This window comes from Pangasianodon hypophthalmus, chromosome 5 (genome assembly GCF_027358585.1).
Source record: "Pangasianodon hypophthalmus isolate fPanHyp1 chromosome 5, fPanHyp1.pri, whole genome shotgun sequence".
Lineage (NCBI taxonomy): Eukaryota > Metazoa > Chordata > Actinopteri > Siluriformes > Pangasiidae > Pangasianodon > Pangasianodon hypophthalmus.
The window spans coordinates 17135422-17159386 of record NC_069714.1 but is presented as its reverse complement, the minus strand read 5'-3'; the positions used below and the strand labels follow the sequence as shown (position 1 = coordinate 17159386).

General features: G+C 38.8%; 1 protein-coding gene across 2 annotated transcripts in view; it reads right to left on the bottom strand.

The window, feature by feature from the left end:
- Nucleotides 1-23965, bottom strand: part of kalrna (kalirin RhoGEF kinase a) — a 156159-nt gene that overhangs the window by 46678 nt on the left and 85516 nt on the right. For both annotated transcript variants that reach the window (XM_026909922.3, XM_026909930.3), the window contains exons 11-31: nt 21828-22019; nt 15530-15699; nt 15276-15450; nt 14025-14220; nt 11809-11975; nt 9176-9295; nt 7813-8031; nt 7473-7622; nt 6379-6493; nt 6145-6260; nt 5812-5934; nt 5138-5320; nt 4655-4773; nt 4245-4311; nt 3882-3991; nt 3604-3673; nt 3387-3476; nt 2347-2439; nt 1732-1843; nt 1350-1540; nt 9-110 (exon numbers count right to left, since the gene is read on the bottom strand). In XM_026909922.3, the coding sequence (XP_026765723.2) occupies nt 9-110; nt 1350-1540; nt 1732-1843; nt 2347-2439; nt 3387-3476; nt 3604-3673; nt 3882-3991; nt 4245-4311; nt 4655-4773; nt 5138-5320; nt 5812-5934; nt 6145-6260; nt 6379-6493; nt 7473-7622; nt 7813-8031; nt 9176-9295; nt 11809-11975; nt 14025-14220; nt 15276-15450; nt 15530-15699; nt 21828-22019 (2880 nt within the window). The remainder of the gene's footprint in view (nt 1-8; nt 111-1349; nt 1541-1731; nt 1844-2346; nt 2440-3386; nt 3477-3603; nt 3674-3881; nt 3992-4244; nt 4312-4654; nt 4774-5137; nt 5321-5811; nt 5935-6144; nt 6261-6378; nt 6494-7472; nt 7623-7812; nt 8032-9175; nt 9296-11808; nt 11976-14024; nt 14221-15275; nt 15451-15529; nt 15700-21827; nt 22020-23965) is intronic.

Below are 23965 nucleotides of genomic sequence, written 5' to 3'. Positions count from 1 at the left end.
TACAGCACCTTAAGGACTGTCTTGTTGTCAGATGAAGGTGTCCGTCCTGCCCATAGTGCAAATTTACAGGGGTCGCCCTCTATGTGCTCTGTCACCCCCAACTCAGATGTCTAAAAAAAAAAAAAAAGAGAGAGAGAGAGAGAGAAACATGAGAATAACTCATCACTTCAGCAGCATCATTTGACAGACAGTGGCACTAAATAATGAAATACTTACTAAATAAAACTCTAAGTAAAAACACACAAAATAAATATGACACACTAAATAAAATCTGATTACTGTTTTTCCTTCATTTCTGAAAATTCCAGGGACGATGCAGTATCTAAAATAGATTTGCTCTACCTGGTATGACTTTAATCATAGAGTGTTTTAGTGCATTTTTCATTCTAGAGACACAAATGTATAGTGTGTACATATTCTTTCACATTTTACACAGTAGAGAGACACATACATTTTTCTTCCTGAAAAGTGCGAATGCCATTGTTGTGCTCTGCTTGATCATGAAGCACAAAACGCAACCTCAGCGTCTGGTCAACAATGAACAATCCAGTTTTATGCTAAGTTACATTCACCCAGCGAGGCATATTGGTGCAGTGGTTAGCGTTGCTGCCTCACAGCTCCAGGTTCCTGGTTCAGTCCCGAGCTTGGGTTACTGCCTGTGTGGAGTTTCTGTGCATGTTCTTCCCATGTCCATGTGGGTTTTCTCCAGTTTCTTCCTATCTCCCAAAAACATGCCAGTAGGTGGATTGGCTGTGCCTCTAGATTGCCCCTAGATGTTAATGAATGTGTTTGTGTGTGCATGGTGCCCTGTGATGGAATAGTGTCCCATTAAACATGCATTCCTACCTAACATCCAGGTTCTGGATTCACAATGATACTGATGAAGAGGTTACTGAATATTAATAAATATTCATCAGTATTCATCCAGGTGATTGAAACTGATTGATACTATGTAGTAAGGCCCTGCTCTAGGTGAGTGTAAGTAATTTTTGGTTTGGGAGTTTGCAAAAAACTCAGACTTTGCAGTAAATCTTTATCATTAATTATATCACCATCCATGAAATGATGTGACCATGTACTGTGACCATGAGAGCAACGAACCACATCTAGCACCCTTAAGCAAGATTATACACTGCCTTGTTGACAGATGTTGTGTTGTTCTTTGAATGCTTCAGATAAATTAGTTATTAGCATAACTGATTTTTATTTTTACAAAATCTACATGCCCACTGGCAAGACGAGGAAAAACAACCAGCTCGTAACTAACACTGAAAAGAGTGATGTGCTGCCCTCTGTGACTCCAAATCATTACACTTTCACATGCAAAATGAAAAGACATCCTGGAATACCAGTAGTTTGCTTTTGTAGACGTATTTAGTACGGCCAGCCGAGTCTTTGATCTCCTTGCTGAAGACGAGGGAGATCTCGAAGAGGAAGAGGTGGCGGTCTCGTCCTTTCCGTATCAGAGATTTGGGGTCCCACACCTGGAACGTGTCCTGTAGGATCAGCTCTCCCTGCACATCCAAATTCTCATCAAAACCTACAGATAAGCAAAGAGCGGAGGTCAGGTCAGAGGTCACAAGAGGTTGGAGAACAGTCAATCAGCCTATCAGTCAATTCTGTGGAACAAAATGATCTGAATAGATCGTACTAAATACAAGCCAGGGGGTTTTTCACTGTATAAATCAGAAATGTGTATTGTGTAGCTCAGTGGTTGAAAAGTGTGCATACCCTCTAGCATGCTGAGGTGCATGGCGTCATTGGCTCTCTTCGGCACAGCAAGCATCACCTCCAGCCCATCCTTAATCTCACCTTTACCCTCTTCACAACAGCTCAGCAGCTCCTGAGAGGACAAAAGGATAAAACCATGGTAAATGCTATACGTCAGCTACGTAATTTCAGACACCATTTTTAATCTTTTGACATACACAAAAGCTTGCTGATTTGATATACACAAAAGCCATTCTGATATGCAGGACTGAAGTTTGCAGTACACAAATGAAAAAAAAACTGTATTCTTATGAAAAAGTGAGCTACAAAGAGGAAGGTATGAAATAAAATAAGAGAATATGAGACATTTGATATGATAAATATTGCTGCACATGAAATGGTATGAAGATAAGAGAGAGGGAGAGAGAGAGATGAAGATAAAAGAGAGAGAGAGAAAAAGAGAGAGAAGCTTTGAAGCTGTAGCTTTTCTTTGGGCAAATAGGATAATGACCACTCTATGGATCGTGTCTCATTTCCACTGTTCAAAAATCATCACTTCAACCACTCTTTTGCTTCCTCTTACAAGCACATGCACACACACACCCACACACACACACACAAACACATGCACAGCACCTTGAGGAGAAGCTGGTACTTGGTGATCCTCTGTACAGGCTTGATAAGGTAAGAGGAGATGGAGTTTGCCAGGCCGTGTCTCTGCTGGATTTCCTGCACAGAGGATAACCAATAGATTATGACAGCCTGCTGAAATACAGCACACAGTCTCATACGCTGAATTCATTACGATCTGTCTGTGCTCCATGTTTATTCATGATTAATATCGTGGCATCCTGTAACTCAGTGTCTGGTGCTTTCCACTGATTAAGACTGAGAGACTGTTGCAAACATGTCCTTACAGCCTCAATTAGAGAATGCAAACACAATTAGCTATACTATGGTGTGTACAATGGGCCTGGTACTTAGAGAACTTTTTCTATCTGAAAAAATAATACAGCTCTGTGATTAAAAAAAATAAGGTGATAAAATATAGGGAGCTGTTGATAAGATGTTGGTGCCGTGCTGCTGTCTTACTTTCAGATTCTGCTGCATTATCTACTGCCTGTCAGTAGTTGGGCAATATATCATCTTTGTGTGTGTATTTAAGGAACCACTGGAGTGGATGCAGCTGATTGATACTAACTCATTCTTCTGTGTTCTGTGAATTATGCTGGACTTCTTGGAATGTGACCCAAAAGCTTGATACTGACCATGAGACCATGCCTGACCCCTTTAATACTGTTCACTGGATTTGTATATATTCCCTTTTTGTAAGTATTTTCCTCCATTTTTGAGATATGGCAGCATGGCAGATTGGTATGGCAGATTGACTTGTGTTTGTAGTATCTTTATTGTTACATGTAAGCTAGCTCGCGGTGGTACAGGGTTATGTTTATTATTTTGGCCTGGATCTGCCTGATGTCATTTACTGTGTCTGTGTACATACTGTTCATACAGTGTAACTGCTGTAATTTGAGAGAACATCACAATGTGTTTTCTTTATACACATGAAAATCACATTTCACACACTCACCCTTTCTGTTACCATCCCAACCCTAGACTGGGGTATAATAGGGGGAGGAAATGAATACACAGAAAAGAAGCAGACAGGCTCTTACATCAAAAAAGCTTCCAGCTTGCTCCAAGATAAGCTGATTTGAGTCTGGCTTATTTTTACAGTAAGTCACATAAATCTGGAATTTATCCGCCTGGAAAAATAATATAAAATGTGAGGATTGATCATGTAAAAGCATTCTTATTATTTTAATGATAAAATCTTATATCTTATTATTTAAGAGGTTTGACACTAGATCAAGGTGCATCAATGGCACTCACCCATGTGACAAAGCAATGGCCCACATCCTCGGGCAACTGCTCATAATTGATTAACTCTTTCAAGAAAATGCTAAATTAAAAAAAAAAAATCAGGATGAAAACAATGCTTAATCATTTACATATCAAATCAACATTGCTTTTGCTTATATTTACGTATTTCTAGCTAGGTTTAAAAGGAAATAAAAAACACCAACATCACAGTAAAATGAGGCTCTTCTGTTGAAGTAGTGTATTAATGTAAAAAAAAAAAAAAGTTGTGCTTGTAGATAACATCTTACTTGTTGTGGAAGTCGTAAATCTCCTGGATGTTTCCAAAGATGACATGCTCTTTGTTGGCGATACCTGGCGGGATCTCCTCCACACCACTAGTCATCTCCCAGAGGTACGTCTATACACACACAAACACACACACACACACACACACAAAGGAAACTGCTTTCTGAAGTAATGACCACAAAATTATGCAACAGGACACAAATCAGGAAAATTTACATACAGTATTTTTTTTTAGGGTTTGGCTGAAAATTGAGGGAAAATATTCACAGAAATCCACAGAATTCACAGAAACCGTTTTATCATCTGTAATTTTAATTTATAAATAATAATATAGGAATGGTGTCATTTAAGAAGACCTCTCTTACCTCTAAGCACTCATGAAGATCTCTAACGTAGGCTTTTTCAGTTTGCAGCAACTCTGCCATAATAAATCTAAAGGCAAACACACACACACACACACACACACATCAGTTATCATAGTAGCAAGTCAAATTCAAGGAAAGAGAATGTATTTTTTAATGTGAATTTTATTTTTAAATTGAATTTCACTTACTTTTAGCTCATTCTTATATAAGGAGAATTGTTGTATTTAGTTTTAGTAGGCATGGTATATTATCTAATCTTTTATCTGGTTAAATAAATAAATAATATATAGGTGAGCTCTTACATATTTACTCTTACATACAGATTAACCAGTTCCTATTTTTATAAGGAATTGGTTACCTGTTACATTTCTATTTATACACGACGAAACTTTAAACGTTTAAAGACTCACTCTTTCTTCCTGGCTGACTTCCTTTTCTCCTCATTGACCTCATGGTTGGGTTCACGGAGTTTGACTTCTGGGTCAGTCAGGCTGGCTGGAATGATATCTAACTCCAGGTCCTTATTATGCTGAAAGAGAGAAACACACAGACATGCACACATCCTGTCACAGACTATCTTGGATATATAATGAGATATTTTTAATACTGTTGTAGGAAACTATGGCTCATCACTAACATTTCATTGCCTGACTGCAAAGTGAATACCTATAACAGAATTATTTTTGTAGGAATAAAAATCTAAAGCAATCACAGCAATGACATGATACGCTGCAGTTGATTTAAATCTTTGTAGTTGATTTAAACGGCTTTAAGCCATTTAATGGACTTACCCTATTCATTTCTTTAGTGGGCGAGATGAAATATTGAAAAAGTTCTGTAGACTGAATTTGTGCTGTAAGTGTGGTAAGGACTGTGAGCAGGTGTTTTCTCACCTCAGAGCTGATGCCCAGTGTATTCTCCAAGCTGCAGCGGTATTGGCCCATACGCTGAGAGAAGTCTCGGTAACGCCTGTCCACCGTGCTCACCCATTTCTTCAGCTCGGTCACATGCACATGGCCCTTCTCCACAAAGTTGTCAGCCAGCTGGATCAGCAGCTTCACCTTCTCCTTGGTTTGCTGAGAGATACAGCATGCAGTATTTAACCTAAACGAGAGTGTCTGTGTTCTCTGTGTATGAATATGGAAAAGGCTGTTTGTGTGACAGGTTTCAAATAGAAGTGTGTGTTTGTGCATGCTTCTACTTGTTTAAGCGCGAGAGAGTTTGTTTGTTCTCTTGAACAAATCTGACAACCTCATCTGCTGAGTGAGGAAAAAATATCTAAGAATTAATGACTTAAAGAAGCAGTTGGTCATTTTTAGAGCACTCATTTTTTTGTTGCGTCTTATGGGATCACAGTCCTGAAGCACACCTCTAGTCTCAACCAGATGCCCTGTGAACCTTTCTGGCAAGATTACTTATGGTTATTATAGGTCTAGAAGCATCTTTATATATTACTAACTGCAAATTTAAACTCCTGAGTCTCTGTGCTGATGAAAAACTATTATAAACAGAAAAAGACAGAAAGACAGAGCGCTGTTCACCAGGGCTATACATGAGTGATACTTACCTTAGCAGGGACACAGAAGTTCTCATACTCTTTCAGCAACTCTTGAGTTTTCTCAGCTGAGTCTCCTAGAGTGTTGTGAGTGGAGAGGAAATATTCACCTGCTTCCTGAAGCCAGTCTAACGCCTGCAATGTGGAGATGAAGAAACGTTGCAGGTGTGCGGAAGTATAAAAGACATAAAAGGCATATGAAAGGGATCAGGTGTTTATAAGTGCATTCATTATGAATGAATATGGGGTGTTTTTGGTGCAGATGCCTGGGGTGCCATCACTACGCAAATATGAGGTGTATTCAGTGCATGTGTGTGTGCTGCTCTCTGGTTTGATGAATCTCACCTGTTTGGCACTGCGCTCAAACACCACATATTGCTGGCACTGGTCCAAGCGGCGCTTCTTCATGGTCCAGAAGTGCAGGACTCTGTTCTCCCTCTGCAACAGCTCATTGAGGATTGCTACAAGAGAAAACAACACAGACAGAGAACACTGTTAACCATAATCGTTTACTGAATAGATGCTACAGTTTAATCTGACCAGCATACAAGAAATCTAAGGTAATCTGCATAGTCTGACCTTTGACCTGCTGCTCAGAGCCGCGGGTGTTGCCGGAGGAGGCGGGGGTGCTGACGTTGTTGCGGTGGATGTACTTGAGGAAAACTTCAGCATTACGTCTGGCTAGAGTACAAGCCTGAAACCCAGCATGTTATCATGAATGGAGATCACAGTCCTAAACAAGCCCTGCCTTTGTGACTTCTTCATTCACGTCAGAGATTCAGCTCAGGAGAAGAACACAAAATTATACAAACTACTCATTCTTTTTTCTGAGAGACTTATACAGATAATTACACACAATTCAGTTTTACACAAAACTAATCTGTGCAATAAGTGGAGAAAAGGGGATTAGAGAAAAACTGTGAAGTACACATTAACACAAATTTGGAATGAATTACAGTGGCTAAAAGTGATAATCCCATAAAGAACCGCTATGAAAGTCACTGCAAATTATTTTATAATATAAGCTTCAAAGAATCCAGAATTTATGCTTCCCAATGTAAAAAAAATGTCAGAATGCCCAACACAACAAGACAGTCGCAAAGGTCTGGAAATAGTGTGCTTAAATGTATTATAGATTATACTAGTGAACTTGCTGAGAAGTAAGCAGAGCAGGATTTTCATTCTGCATCTATGTATATAATCTGATAAAAGTATCTGCTTGATTATGTGTTCAATGTTGAGTTATGACTAATGAGTTTATATTTCAAGAGAATTCTTCCGTCTCCGTCCTGTCTGCATGAAGAGATAAAAGCTTAGTTAATAAAAGTTTCTTATGAAACAGCATTTTAGCTGACAGTTCAGCGCTGAACGTACCATTAACTGTTCTGCATGCTTTCTGCATGCTTTGATTGATGGATTAAGAGTTGATTGGTGTCATAGGGCCAAGAAAATAGGCCAAGATGCACAGGCAGATGACGATTGTGTTTAACAGAGAATAAGTTAAAACCTTAGTTTATTGATTTCCCTTTTTGTCCATTTTTGACAAAGTATTTTCAATGTTTTTATTCTGGTATTTTTAAAAAAAAGATTATTCAGGGGTCTTTACAGCAGCAAAACTGCGATTACATTAGATATATCTTATACTAAGTGTATGTGATCATTCCCTAATTTACCTTCAGGAAGGCCTCTTTCTGCTCCAGATGTTTGCTGATGAGAGGAAACACATGGTCACTCTCAGCTAAAGGGCCCAGTTTATCATGACCTCCACACCAGTCCTCATCCCGTCGGTATTCCTGCTCCAAACTCTCCAACACACTGCACACCTACATGTAACATACATACAAGTTCATATTTAACCCTCTACCAGTCCCATTTAATATACCCCATCTTTCCTTTTAGTGTTTTCTTTTTTATTTTATTTTTCATAATCGGGTCGATTGGTTTGGCATCAGCACAGTTGAATATTACATATAGTACTGAGTAACCAGTGGGCGGTGCAGCGGTGCATTTCACCTGCTCAGAGGTCTTGTAGAAGGCCACAGAAGCGTTAACTAGCTTGAGCCGGTCCTCCATTTTAAGCATGAGCTGCTGCCAATGCATGGCCACCTTTTCAGCACAGGTGCGGATGGCGTCAGGGTCATAGTGGCCCGCCTGCAGCATGACTTCTGCCTTCTGCTGGACCTGCAGCGCACTCTGATGGGTCTTCTGCAGAGAGTTTGCATGGAACAGGGACTGGTGACAGAGATGGAGACAAAAAGAGAAAATAATACAAATAATTAGGATTATTTAGAAATCTTGGAACTTCATCAGTCATCAGCAGGGGTGAGTTCTACAAATAATATAATGTGGATGCCAAAAAAATAAAACCTTACACCGATGACTTTTTATTAGAACAACATTGGAAATCTGAAGACAATCATGTTTAGATTGCTATCAGCAGCGCTACAGTTAGTTAACATCGTCTGTGTTTTTTGTGTCCTTTTACCTCCCTATTTAACCTTCAGCACAACATATTTCGCCATCTACTAGTGGGAGACAGACAAAATTTAACCCAGAACAGGATACAACAGTATGGGAAACCTGGATCCATAAGCCACAGTGATAAGCAACCGAGCACTGCAGCCTCCAGGAGGAAAAAGTCCAGCTTCTGATTATCAGACTTTCCTACACAAATAATTCTAGTAAATCTGTGTGTGCAAATACAAATGCATGCAGTATATCATGGTGCAACGGTTAAGATGTAAGTATCTGGATATTGTCCCAGAGACAAAATATAGACTACTTCTCCTTCAATAAGGAACATATTTATAACAAAGAGTGGTTCTGCATGTAACATGATAGGGTAATAGTTTAATAGTTAAAGCTGTAATGCATTATCCTAAAACATCCACATGGAGCCAAGAGACATGAAATGCCAACTCCAAGAAAGGAAAACACTTATAAAGTAGCTGTGAGTCATAAATTTATCTAGTAGTATTGTCATGCTTGTAGATTAACAGCTCTTGCTCCATTCGCTTGGTATATCGTCAGAGTATTCTCTTCCATACAAGATCCCGCCCCTAAAGTTCTTCACTTTAAACTTTTACTCACAAGGCGAAGAAGTCTGATGTGTTTTTTGCTTTTCTACGTAAATGCATGCATATTTTTTCTGGCCTGGGGAGCAGGAGCTTGAATACTAATGATTATTACAGCTACAGCTACAGCTACATCCTGTGTACTGATGTAATAAAAATGCTGCTAATAAGTTTTTAAAGGGGCTTTGTATTCAGCTCCTCAAATGGGTTCCAGAGCCGTTCTGAGCTGCGTAGGGTTTAGGGTGGCTGTGTGTGTGTGTGAGTCTGTGTGTGTGCATGTGCAAGTGTGTTAATGTGTGCACCTCTATAGCAAGCTGGAACTGTTCGTGTTCTCGTTGTAACTGTTCAGCCTCGGATAGCGAGCTGGCATTAACCATGCTCGCATTCAGCATAGACTCACCATTGCGGATCCAACTGAGCACCTAAACACAAAATGACATAAAAACACACATATATACACACACACACGATTAGGAATTAAAGATCAACCCAGAATGTATTGCAGCTTTTATATCTTCTTAATGACTGAAGCGTAGTATGTGTGTCAGTCTGGGAAAACCCATCAGATGTTGCTGTGGCTGAATTCTGGCAAAATATTTGTACATACTTTGACACCACCACTTTAAGAAATCATAAATATATTTCCCAAATACTATGTATAAATGTTTATATTAAGTTTCTAAACAAGCCTAGTATTTCTGCAAATATCAAGTTAGTTAGATAAGGAGCCAATTTATAGATAAAAATAGTTTTCTTGGTTAAATGTGTTATTTTATTTGACATTATTTACACTGTAATAATTACACTGATATTTATTATATGAAATGCAAATTAAATCAATATATAACAGTTGCTTTTAGACAACATGTTCTTCTGGGTCTCTCAGTGAATTTGGAATGACATGTGTTAAGCATTAAACAAATTTGAGTAAACTTATAGCATAAACTTTTAGCATATAGCTATGTTTACTTACGCTTGAGATACTGAGACACATGCAAAAGAGAAACAGATTTCAGTTCAGTTAAACCTGCCGATTTCAAAAGTGTATGTAATATAAATTGCCAGAATTTCACTATGTGACAGGATTTCCCAGGCCACCACACATATATGAAACATGAACATCATAAATAATTCATAGCAGTGTTTCATTTCAGTGGTATTTAAACCTTTACATGCTCGAATAATTCAGCCTGTTTGCTGGTTTCCGAATTTTAAACCTACATGCAACCAGATTCCCTGGTGGCTTCAGGGGAAGCCTCTGTCCTGCTTTGGCTGTCTCCGCCTCTCACTCTCCGTATCTTCATCCCTTAATCAGCCCATTTCTCTCTATTAGCACTCGTATAAGTGGAGGCACTTGATGGCTGTCTCTGGAGACACTCCTTGACCCTTTATTACATCCTGAATGAGATTAGCTCGTGGAAAGCAGGAAGGAGTGACAGACATCTGAGTAGCCGGAGCCATCATTAGCCTCTGACCCTCTGTCTGGACTAACACAACTGATAGGTCTGTATGGGGCAGTATAACATAGTGTTGCATACTAAGTGCTTAAGTGGATGTTATTTTGTGATATTTGACTTTTTCATTAACCTGCTACAAATGAATTCAAAATGACTTTGTCAATTCTTGCTTAAAAATAAAACCACATGTATACAACAAACAGACTACTATTCATGAAATTCACAGACCTGTACAGGAAGTATTTATCATGCTATAATTGCTCCTTTACACATACAGAACGACCTTCGTTAAAAGTCATAGTAGCAATGCTTTATTAATAAACTTGAGAAAGAGGATCATCGTCCATATTTGGGGCTATTTCAGGCTAGCTGTATTTTTACAATTCATTTTAAGAAGCACATAATGATTCTGCATGTAGGTTTGTGGAGTTATTAAGACCTGCATTTAAAAGCTTAATGGATGCCTTTAGCAAATGACAAAATAAATTCATGTGTGGAATGCTTCTGCCTCATCCATACCTTGCAATCCACTTTAGCATCAATAATTTATACACTTACCCCAATGATTTCCGACTGTCATGATTTCCTTTACAACACACTGTTTTATATGATATAGCATTGGTTCCCAACCCTGGTCCTTGAGTACCCTTTTTCGTGCACATTTTGGTTTCCCTGAGAAAATTCTAAAATATGCAGGACAGGAGGTTCTCCAGGGCCAGGGATGGGAACCTGGGTGATATAAGGATACAGAGATTGCTGAATGCCATGAGACTGGATTGCTGAACAGTATAGAACCGGAGCTGTTCAGGAAAAAATACTGTATGAACACTAGTCCTACGGCCTAGTAAAAGGTATGTTTTATTCATATGGCCAAACTTTTATGTTTTTGCCTGGAGAGGTGAGACTGAGAATGAGGACACGCTCTACACTGTTCTTTACTGTATGTCTTCATAGCTTTCCACCCAGATCTCCCAGCACATTTGCTTTAAAAGTCACAGATTTCTGCAAGACTGCTGCTCTCTCTGATTTGCATATGGATGACTCAATCTGAATGGGTCAGTCTGCTTGTCAGTTATATTTGTAACACTATGCATCCACTTGCATATGGTGCTGTCACATAGTGCTGCACTCTTTCTTTCTGCTAGATGCTGATGGCTGTTTCTATGGATTTAATTATAGTGAATGAAATATTTTCTCGTTTGTGATGCCATGCAATGTAGCAGCTCCATTCATTAGCAAAATGTCGTGCTTCTTTGAACTTTCGCTGCCTCATGGCAGGGCAGATTTTGCCACATACCAACTGTCACACCTTCACTGAAATGAATAACAAGCATAGACGTACTATCAGATGTATGCTTTTGTATGCTGGTGTTTTTGAATGCGTATTGTGCCTATAGTTTTATGAGTATGTGTGTATGAGTGTGTATGATTTTTTTATGTATGTGTTCTTTGTTTGTGTGCATGTGTGTATGCTTTACCTGTTTAACCTCAGCCTGCAGATGGCGTAGTTGGAGACACTGCTCTAACCGTTTCTGTGTCTGCTCTGCACTCATGTCCAGTTCATGTTGTTTCTCATGAAGAAACTCCAGCAGCTCCTGAACCTGAGTCGCCAAATCTACTTCCTTCTCCCCTGTTAACTCAATGCCTACACACACACACACACACACACACACGCACACACACACACACATAATCAGATATAAAATAATCAGTGTTTTGTCCATGCAGTGTTGAAATGAATAAAGGATAGGATAAAGGATGAAGGTTTGCATACCCTTTGGATAAAACGAGGAAGACAAAAAATTCTATTTCTAAAAATTCCAAAGTAACAAAATGGTCAAATCATGTCAAGTCAAGTCAAGTGGGTTTTTATTGTCATTCCTCAATATTGCTTGTACCCACTGAAATGAAATGTAGTTTCTCCAGGACCAAGGTGCAACACATAACAGTACACAAGACTACATACATATTAATAATGAACACATTTTAGTTTTAATATTTGCTCCCCAATTCTTTCTGCCAGCTCTGTTCTAACTCTGCATGACTGCCTGGCCAACCTTTAGCCATTTTACCAGACATTCCTCTTATAATTCTGCCACATGTCCCTGTCTTCTTTGAATCAGATCTGGAAACTAAGAAGGTCATTGTAAATTTCTGACATGTTTTAGTTATTTTTTTAAAGCTATTTTTCTTTAATGTTTTGGATTGTGGGTGCCAAGGTGATGCAGTGAGTAGCGCTGCTGCCTCACAGCTCCAGGATCCTGGGTTCGATCATGACCTTGGGTTACTGTCTGTGCAGAGTTTTGCACGTTCTCTCCACGTTCTCTCCATGTCCCTCCAGGTTCTCTGGCTTCCTCCCACTGTGCACAAACATGCAGGTAGGAGGATTGGCCACTAGGTATGAATGAGTGTGTGAACGGAAGTGTGCATTGTTCCCTGTGATTGACTAGTGTGAATTCCAGTGTGAATTCTACCACCTTGCCAGGATAGGCTCCAAATCCTTCTTTTTTGTAGATAAATTGTAAAATGGAAGTGTATTTTCCTTTTTTTAATCAGACTCCATGGGGACTGTAAACTTTTTAATTCAACTGTAGTAATGGAAGAACAATACTCGAATGTAGAGCTGCATATACGTATAATAGCCACTGGGTGGCAGTACCTATCTACTCGCTCCATGGAGTGTTGTGTGCATCACTGACAACCTGAGTGCACTATATTGCTTGGGGTCAATATCGTAAAACCATATGGTCCATGATTTATTATTTACAGTCATGACCATTGTCTAGGAACACATCATTTATTAATACACCATAAGGTTATGCATGTTTCCCTCTTCTGGAACAGAATAAGAGACAAAATAAAATGAAAAACGTGCAAAATAGAAATGCAATTATTTAAAGTGCAATGGATTAAAATGTTTAAACTGTATTAAAAAATAATTCAAATATGATGAAAGTATCAGTAATGCAGCCTAATATAAATGTTTAAACCTGCACTAGAGAAGAGACAAAGACACACCCAGCGCACGAGAGAGAGAGAGAGAGAGAGAGAGAGAGAGAGAGAGAGAGAGTCTCAGTGTGATTTGGCAGAGTGGCATTTCCAAAGCCAGAACAGGCAGAGACTCATGAGCCAAGGTCCATATGTGGGAGTAAGGGGGGGGTGTGAGATGGGTCAGCAGTTTGAAGACAGAAAGCCTGTTTCCCATGTTAAAAATATCTCTTAGACACAGAAACGCAGGCAGAAGGAGAGCAAGAGGATTATAGGGGTGGAGGAGTGGAGGGTTGGGGAGATAGGAATCAAAATAGATAGATTTAGGGAATATGGAGAGAGGGACAGAGGGGGTTATAGAGTGGCTTTGATTATTTAACCTATTTTTTGGCTTCCCTGTATGGAGAGTCGCACAGCTGCTGAGTTAAGCCAGAGACTGTAAAGCTCAGCAGCCTCACTGGCTCAGACACCCAACATCTGCTTATCTCCGTTTCTTTATTCATCTACCTATATCCATCTTATACACTTATCTGTCTGTGTTGCCTCGCCACCTGCATATGAAGATTGCTTATTGATTTCAAATTCTGTTCGTGTGACAGTAATCTCCTCATGCATCCATCCATCCATCCATTCATCCATCCAGCTATTCATTCATCCATCTATCCATCCATCCCATTTTCCTTCTCTCTCTCTCCCTCTCTCTCACCTGAAGCCTGGACCTCCATGATGTACTGGTGTAGGTCTTGGCCCTGCTGGATGACCTCATATGTCATGTTGTTCATGGCCAGTTTTCTATCCGCGTGCCGCTGGAGCCTCTGTTCCACCAGACTGGGCTCCTCTGCACTGAATTCGCTAATCTGCCGTACCAGGTCCTCATTCCACGCATCCAGTTCTGCAGTGACCTGCACATCACAGGACAGAGCAAAAAGTTTAAATTCATTCAATATCAACTTTCCAAGCAGTATTACCCTGATGATTGCTCTACCTAACGACAGAATTGTGACACAATGAACAATACTTTTATTTTCAGGTTTTACATAACTTGTCATGTCAGGCTGACATTACAGGAATGAGTGTTTTTATGCTGCTAGATTTACCAGGCCATACAGTACTGTGCAAAAATGTAGGCACTCTAAATTCTGTCATATTTTTTCTTAAGAGTATATTTTTGTTTTATGCAGTGCATCCAGTAGCAAAAAAAGCCAATTCGATTTCGATTTCCAAACAAAAGTTTCGCAAACTCAGTTTTCAAAAAAAAAAAAAAAAAAAAACGTATAAAGATTTTTGTATTTTTGCCGTTAAAGAAAGGAGGATATTAGGTAACTGACTATTTTTCAGACAAAAACATAACTGAGGCCGTCTGGAATTACCTGCAGAAACAAAAGCAAGTGAGATCTGTGGCACGTTTTCCAGTTGGCTTGGAAAAACCTACCTGCCAATTTCCTTATAAACAGTATAACAGTGCACTACGAGAAGCAATGCAATTTCAAAGGCAATGTGTGGCCACACCATTTATTGATTTAATTTAGGTTTTGATAGTTTACTGCTAATCATTTATTTCATATATTGAAATATTTCATTACAGTACAGTATATCAATCCAGGCCCAACTTGGATTTATGCATGTGGCACAAAACACTGTTCTGCTCTGCTTATTTATTGTAAGGCAGGTAGGGATCGACTAGGTGTAGCCTGTTGAAACAGCCAACCAGACCACGAAATATGAAAAAGTACATGTGAATAATCTTTCTTTTTAATCACATATATGATTACAGTGTGATTTTTCATTTGTATATAGGTTTGAAACATAGATCACATAAATCTGTAAGAAACAGCCTTAAAATAAGCACAACTTCATGCCACTTTACTCAGAGTAGAGAGAGCGTGACCTGTTAAAGCCTGATACCTTATGTGATTTTACATATAAAAGACAATACTACTTGATCTCAACCCCTCACCTCAATGGTGTACTGCTCAAAGATGCGCAGTTGAAGAAAGATGTCTAGTTTAATCTTTCTTTCATGGAAGAGCTCCTCCATCTGACCCTGCGCCTCGTCCAGCTGCTGTAGCACACTCTCAATGTGAGCTATAGAGCTGTTATGGGGCATCTTATTACTGCTCATCGCTGAGTCTCTGTGACAGAAAGGGAAGATAGGTCAGACTATATGTTTGTAAGTGTGTGTGTGTGTGTGTGTGTTTAGTGTGTATTAACCTGAGTTGTTGAATGAGGTCCTCTCCCTCTTTAATAACATTGAGTGTGGCCTCCAGTGTGGCGGCTTGCTGCTGTTGAAACTGTTTGATCAGTTCTTGCACAGAGTCCACCGAGTCTGAGCACACCTCCTCTAACAGTTCCTTCTGCAGATCCTCCATCCATGTCCATAGCTGCAAATACAAACAAATCCAGATAAATCAGATGAAGAATTGCATTAGTGTCTTTAAAGACTTTTACATTTTTCAGGTGAAAGTTCAGGTTTTCCTGATAGGAGCTGCCATTACAATATCAGAATGGTATTTTCCTACCATTGTAAAGTCATTTGCTCCTTATTAGGAGAATAAAACAACACACATGCACACACAGGCAAACTAAGACCAAACACTGCCTCCATTTACTTCAATAAATAATCAATTTCATAATCATTGCTGTCTGGACCTGTTTCCATTATTAGCAACTGAACCAAAAATATATTTTTCTCAAAAATATATATTTGCTCAAATTGCTTCCATCTTGGAATAATACATCTTTTCACCCCTTGCCCTGCTACGTGTATCAAATTAGCATCTTTGGCTGCAGTCGAATACTTTCCCCAGACTGTTTACTGACTTTTGCTGTGATGGATGATATAATAGTGCTTTTAAAAAAATGTCAATCATCTTCTCCACCTTCAACACTATGGCCCTGAATTTTGATGTCCTCTGAGTTATGCAAGTTCGGGACATCACCTTATCCAAACCCTTCAGTATCCACCTGCTCCCTGAGACAAAAGCTCTATCTGAAGAGTAAATAGCACATACAACCTTACAATACTAGGTAATAAGGTCAAAGGATGCAACCATCTAATCCTAGTCCTAATGGGACATTCCCAGATGAAATACTAATTAATGACCATCTACACACCATATCAGCTTATTCTACCAGTGTGTTCATGATCAGGGGAAAAAGGATACTTGACTGGGTACATGAGTTGATTATGTGCCTGGAGCCTGTGCCCCTCATGTCAATACTGGAGGATATGGAACTGTAAGCATTTATAAGATCCATCTAGTGCACAACCAGGTCCCATTTGTTCTCCCAGGCCTCCCTGATCAGCTAGCTAACCATACCCTTAACCGTACCCTTCAGGCACTATGTCACCCTTGTTGGCAGAGGTGCAGATGTAGACTCAAGGTAGTCTATCACATACATGGCAACAATGCTAAAGAATATCTCTCCTTCAACACTAATCAGCAATATGATCAGGAACTGATCAATGCTCCTTGACTTCATCTTTAGAATCCACTCCCCTTTCATACATCTCAACTGATCAGCAACCTTGTTCCTTCTCCAGATCATCTTCAGGAGCCTTCAGAGTAGCCTTGGACTGTGCTTATATCTTGTAGGGCACTCATCAGTCATGGGACCTGCACTACATTGGAGGATACAAACACGTCTTCTCCTTGGAGGCTTGAGACCACCTGACACAGATATTTATATGCTCTGCATAGGGCTAAGGCTTGTATCAGCTGGAGGTTTGGGCACTGTGGGGTGACACCTCCACCACACTCAGACATCACTGGGGGGATAATCTTGATAAGCCAATCCGTAGCTTGCTGGGGGTTCTTCCGTTCAAAATGTGCAGGTTGGCAACAGTTGCTGTCTCTCCAGCTGTCACCATTATTCTTTGCAGTTCTTCTAGTGATGACTCTTCCTTGTCATCACTAGAAGATCCAGTTTGGAATAATTACATCTTGAGTGATGCAACTTGGGGTCATGGAGAGTTGTGACCCATGGAAGATGATCCAGTCTCTGCTCGTGTCCAGGAAGTAGTATAAATCATTTTAAATATTGAGGAAAGACGAAATTGCATACAAGACTTCAACTAGGCTTGAAGAGAATTACACATGAGCTTTGATTATTGCACCTATCCTCACATTCCCCACACTATTGCAAAAAAGAATATCCTTCTGTCAGCACATTATCAAGCAAAAAAATTGAGCGAGTAAAAAAAATTGAGTAGGGAAAGAGCAAAGAGTGTATACAGGCATGTGTGTGAGCTTAGAGAGAAATACCATGGATAATGTGAATGATTTTAAAATATTCAGTCATTTTAAATCATTGTCATCTCAGAAATGTTATTAGGTGGTTGCTATACTATGTCATTGTTGGACACAAATTTCCATCTAAATCCTCTGGGAATTCCACTCTTACTCAGATACATGTGATGTTCTACAAGAGTGCCAAAGTAATTATCGGGAAAAACACAAGAAACTATTTTAATGGAAGTGACACAAGGCCTACGGAGACACGGAGTTCCTCTCTTACCATATAACCAAAAAAACAGAGTTACAAGAACATATGAAACATGTCAAGGCTCTGCGCAGCTCCCACATTTGGCCCAGAGAAAGAAAACATGCCATTGCTGGTGATTATTTAGTGCTGTTTTCTTGCTGGTTGACTGACACATCAAGATAAGAGTAAATAAACTGGAAACACTGCTCATAGCCCCAGGCTTTTCCATGCACAATGCACTGGCACAACAAATGACCTTCTACTGCCTTGTATGTTTTTGTCATACAAATCACAAAGTTAAAAAAGAGACAAGCTAAAGCTAAAGTAATGAGAAAAGCCTGAAATATTGATCCTATTTTAATTTGATTATCAACATTGCAGCATGGTTTTTGGCCCGTTGCTGGAAATATTCTCTAATCTATAAGAATCAGCAGGCATCTATGAGCCTTCAAGTTAGTTATTGTTGGGAAAAGGCCATAAAGTTATCCAGCTTTTGGCAGCACTATAACACAGAACGAGCATCACACAGCTCAGGCCCTACTGATTGGTGATGTTTGACATATGGCAAATTAGCATGACTCAAGAAGATCAGATGTGAAGGATGTAAAAAACGAGCTATTTCTAACCAAATGAATTAGCTACAAACAGCACATTTTTTTCTTAATATATTATACAGAACCAGTAATCATTCATCCTTTAGAACAGGGGTCATCCATTAGGTTTGACCTGGACCCAACTTCTTGCAATTTCTTACACCTCAACACCTTGCACACTCTCTCATTCACACTCCTGAGTCTTGTCCATTCGCTATGACAGACTTTTTCTGGAATAGGTGGATTTTTCCGGATCCACCAGTCAGATACTCCCTGATCAGTGTAAAGCAGTTACTGAAGATTAATGAATAAATGAATGACTCTCAAATGAAACTCTCATCCAATCACCCACATCATCTCATCACACACAAATAAAGAGTGATTAAAAATAATAGTATTAAAAATGTATTAGTATAGTATTACAAATGTAACAAATTCATTGAGAGATAATTATCTTACTTTGATTTAAATTTTAATTTTAAAAATAATATTATACCTTCTTTCGTATGCTAGAAAGTGCACTATATGTACAGCATACCATTTGCTAAAGGACAAATGTAACAGAAAAAAACACAAGGGCAGATGTAATGTTGTAAAAATATGTCTTTGTCTTTACATATTTACTCAAGAAATATTAAAAAGTAATATTCATTAAATGTAATATCAAACAACAATTTACACAAGTACAATTTATTTAAAAAGTCAACGTTGCTTGAGATGTTTTTCACAAAATATTTTACATGCAGCCCCTGCTGTTTACCTAATGCTTGGACTAATAGCACTCATCATTTATAGTACAACGGCTAATGATAGCTGTGTTTTTGTTTATGTTTTCACTCTGCGGGTCTATTTTGATGATATTATCAACACAAGTCTACAGCGTGCGAGTATCGCCTATTCAGTAGGTCTTGTTGGTAAGACAGTATTCATTACTTTACCCATTTTTCAACACTGTCAAATGAGTTGGAGTGAGAGAAAATTCATCATTTGATAATCCTGGCTTTCAAGGGTTAACACATTCATAATGTTTAGTGGCAGCACGTCTGGAGTTTCCATAGTAACCTTATTCACAGTCAATCAGTGCGGCCTCTGAAAAGGAAATGCCTTTTGCTGATTTCTCAGTCTGACAGCTTTGCCGAAGAACAATACAATCTCACTAAACTATCAGTTATGAGGAACTGCCTAATATATCATCATGCTTGTTTCAGCGAGTCTAGATTGTGGCCTTGTAGAAATAAAGGATGAAAAATAATATTTCTTTTCTAATATCTTGACAGCAGAATGGAAGTGATGACAATTTGTGTTCACACGGCAGTTTTAAACTGACCCACCATCTGTGTGTACATAAAACATTTAGTTGTTTTTGCCTGCACCTCAGATGTGATGTCAGTATTTATCTGCTCTTATTAAACCATGTAATCTTCTTTATTCAAACTGGCATACTGGTAGATTTGGCATGAAGAGCATGACATTGTTGACATGTTGATTAACACAAAATCGGAATGATTGTGCACAACCGGCACAAAAACAACACACATCTTTCAAGTGAGATACCATAGTATAGTATAGTATAGTCTCACATCCAGAATAGCAGTATAAAATGTGCTTCAGAAATGTCCACACCCAAACATCGATGGTCATAGTTCAGCTTAGATGTGCAGTTGTTTTATTTGGTGTTTTAATTAATGTAGTACAAAAGGTCTTTATCAGACTTCATGCAATCTATTGGATGTTATATACAATGATGAGCCCTTGTAGCCCAAATTCCACTCTCAGTGATATTTTTACTTTCTTAATTAACAGAGTAGCATTTTGGCTCTTTACTTGTTTTTTTTAAATAAAAGGTGGAATTTTGGATTAAAGCACTTTTCCTCACGTAAACCAGACAAACATCTTCAAAAGGTCGAAACTGCCTATCCTTGTGGGGACATTTGATCCCCACCAAGATATAAAAACATGCCCACAGACACATATTTTGACACTTTATCTGTTTTTTTTTTTTGTAAGAAACGAGCAAATATCCTTAATACAGTCTCCCATGTATACCTTTCATTATAGGAACATTGCAATTAAATATACAAATAAGTGTCATTTATTTTAATTTATTTTAAGACTATCTGTTCCAAAACTTTTGCACACTTAAAAATGTGTTCTAAGTTGTTGTTCTAAATGTTTAACACATCTGCATGTAAATATCAGGAAATGAAAGCTGAAATTCTGATCTATCATCTCGTATTCATCTTTTGATCTCAAACCCAAATGTCTTCCGTGTATAGCAAAAAAAATAGAATTAGCTCTGGTGTTCCAATAGTTTTGGATGGGACTGTATATTATAATAATGCACTACTACAGACATATAAATAACAATATATAAAAAAGCAATAAAATAAGTTTAGCATTCCTAACTTTATTTAAGCCAATATCCCAAAACAAGCACACATTATATTTTTATCTCTCAGTTTCAGAATGATTTAAGAAAAAATAGTTTTAGTGTTGTTTTATTGACCACGATGCACTTTTAGTACGTTTACTCAAATTACACTATAATCAGTGGGTTATTTGTAACGTAATACCCCAAAATACAACACAACCATAAATAGTCGAAAGCGAAACTCCATCTTCTGACTCATTTTAAGAGAATTCTCTCAGTGAGAGCTGTGGTTCATCCTGTACATAATCCCAGCCTCAGCATGGCACATCCTCCAGAGATCCAACAAGAGCAATCCAGCATCCCCAAAGTGCCTGGCAGGGCAGTGCCTTTATAAAAACCACATTCACAGAGTCTAGCCTAAAATCTCATCCATCAGCAGGACTATAAAATAAATTACATCTCCATTACGGAAGTCAAGCAGAGGGACAGTCAAACAGGGGGACTCGCTTTAACAGGACTCCATGAGATGAATGGTACCCACTCAGCTGGGACAGATGGTGCCTGCTCTGTTTTATAAAATATTTACTTTGCTGTGGCTGCATGAGTAATAGTACGGCCTTCCTTGAAATCAGTGTGTACAGCTGAAAGATCAAAATGTGTCACTTGATTCCAGTAGCAGTTAGTTTTGTTGTGTCTCAGTGCTGACAGGGTTACTTTTTTATCAGTAAACATTCACATAAACACATGCAGATGCAAACACACAGATGCATACACTTTCTGCAATGAAATATTTTCACATCTGGTACTGATCAGTGAGTGTTAAACAGAGGAAAGAGTCTGTGCAATCTTCAGTAATCTATCCTTATCCCCTGTGAATGATTGGTATGCTTGTCTCTGTGGTTGCCAGAAAGTCCACGAAGCTGTAGACTACATTACCCAGCATACCTACTTATTCCATTATGTTTCCTATAAATAAGACATTTCTGCACTTAGCTGATATTAGGTTTCAGTTATTGTAAAGTGGTCCTAATAAGAAATGGAAGAGCAAAGGAAAGCTTACCTCTTTGGTGTGAGTGTGGAAGGAGACAGACATGTCCAGCAGTAGTTTCCGCTGCTCAACCCTTCTCACAAAGTCCTGGATCCTAACTTCTAGGTGCCGTGCTGCCTTGTAGATTTCCTCCGGGTCACACTCACCCGTCTGAGCCAGCTGTTCGGCCGCCTCAAGGAGCTTGTCAGCATTAGTGTAGGTGTTCTGGTGCGTTAGAAACAAGGGCACAAATATTTGTTAGAGCCCTGTCAGTATGTACATTACATACAAGCACAAATGTACTGTTAACACCTATGTTTTCAGAAGCAAGAAACAGGGAAAACACTACGGATTCTAACAGATCCCCTTGTAAACCATTCTGCTTGTCTGGTTCACTTACACTGTCACTCCAAAATACATGATCACATCCTGTGCTTTCACACATAATCATAGCCATCTGTAGGACAAATCTCCCCATGAAAATCCCCATTTATTAGAGATTATTGCATCCCCTCATGTGCACCTGTGGTTCTCCGCTGGCCAAATGCAGTACCATACTGACCCATACTCAACTGGAGTTCCTAGTCTGCAAACAATGTGCTAAAATGGTGATATCCGCTTAATAACACAAGATAATTTATGTCTCCTAGGACAGTGCAATCAGACTACACTGAAGATATGTATTGAGCTGCAAGACATACTTACTGGCCACTTACCAGGAACACCTGTACCCCTGCTTATTTATTCAATTATCCAATCAGCCAATAATGTAGAAGCAGCATATTGCATAAAATATAGTTATAGTGACTACAGTGGACACCAGTTCACTGCAACTGGGGATTGAAATTAGAAAAAAGCCAGCTATTGCTGGCATATGAGTGGCTTATCTACTAACTGCATGAACGGCCAGGGATACAAGTGTTCCTATTAAAGTGGCCTGTGAGTGTACTGCATATAAATCAGTGGTATTCTCAATGGCTCAGAGTTGAAGGCTCTGGGTTTCTGATTGAAAGGTTCAAATCCCAGCACCACCAAGCTGTCCTTGGGCCCTTAAACAAGGTTGTTAACCCCTTAAATATTCAGCTCAGATATAACGCACTCTAGATAAATCACTTCCTAATTAAATGTAAATGTATTCAAACTGTAGGGCACCTGCTAGGTTAAATGAGAAGAATGTTATGTTGAATTAAGGTATATGCATTTTATTACTTACACACCTATATAGTTTTATTTCTGCATTTTTAATAAACTGTGTTAAGTTATGTTTGTCAACTTACATAAGCTATTTGGCTATACAGAGAAGGGCATGTATACAAAGGTTTTATTGACCGTCATGTAGCATTTTTGTTACAAAAATAACCTAGACAAGAAAAAATCTCAGTGCTTACATGCAATATAGCTTTACAGCAACTATTGTCAGTGAAGAGGTTCAACAACAGGTTCAATATTTGTTTGGAGGACAGAGTGGTATGCAAATTGACCAGATGGATGACAGACTCAGCCATAAAGGTTTGAATGCCGCTAATCTAAATAACTACATGCTGTCTGACCTTTGAAAACGATCTTCAAAATATTGTGTCCATGCTTGGATTACTTTTCTTTTTGTTTAGTATAGATATTGGTATTGTAACCCTTCACTCTCTGAGTAGTCATGTATAGTAGTTCCTGAATAATATGCTTTAAGTTGGACGACTGAATAACAATTGATTTGATATCGATAGATCACACTACATTCAAAACTGTGAGCTCCAACTTTACCTACCCTTATCTACCATTTCTGGTTAGTCTATTTGTCAAGCTCTAAGTGCTCTCAACCTACTATTTGAATCAGTCTATGCACTATAACTGCAGTCTCATCTGATATGATCCTACCTCCCTAACCTCTTCTGAACACTCACATCCCTTATAAGCTCCCAGTTCCCATCTGTCAACTGTTCAGTGATCTCCAAACCTGCGCACTGGTCTTCTGTGTATGCCTTGTACTTATACTGAACTTCTACATAATCTCATATCACTAATGCAATCAATAGACTTTTAACATTGGATGTCATAGATCCTTCCTCTGCACAATCCAATTTCCGCTGTTAAATCCCACTCTAGTAAACTTCATCTCTGATTATAACCTCCCTATTCGGTATCATGCAGTTGAAGATGAATTACTGTTAGCTTCT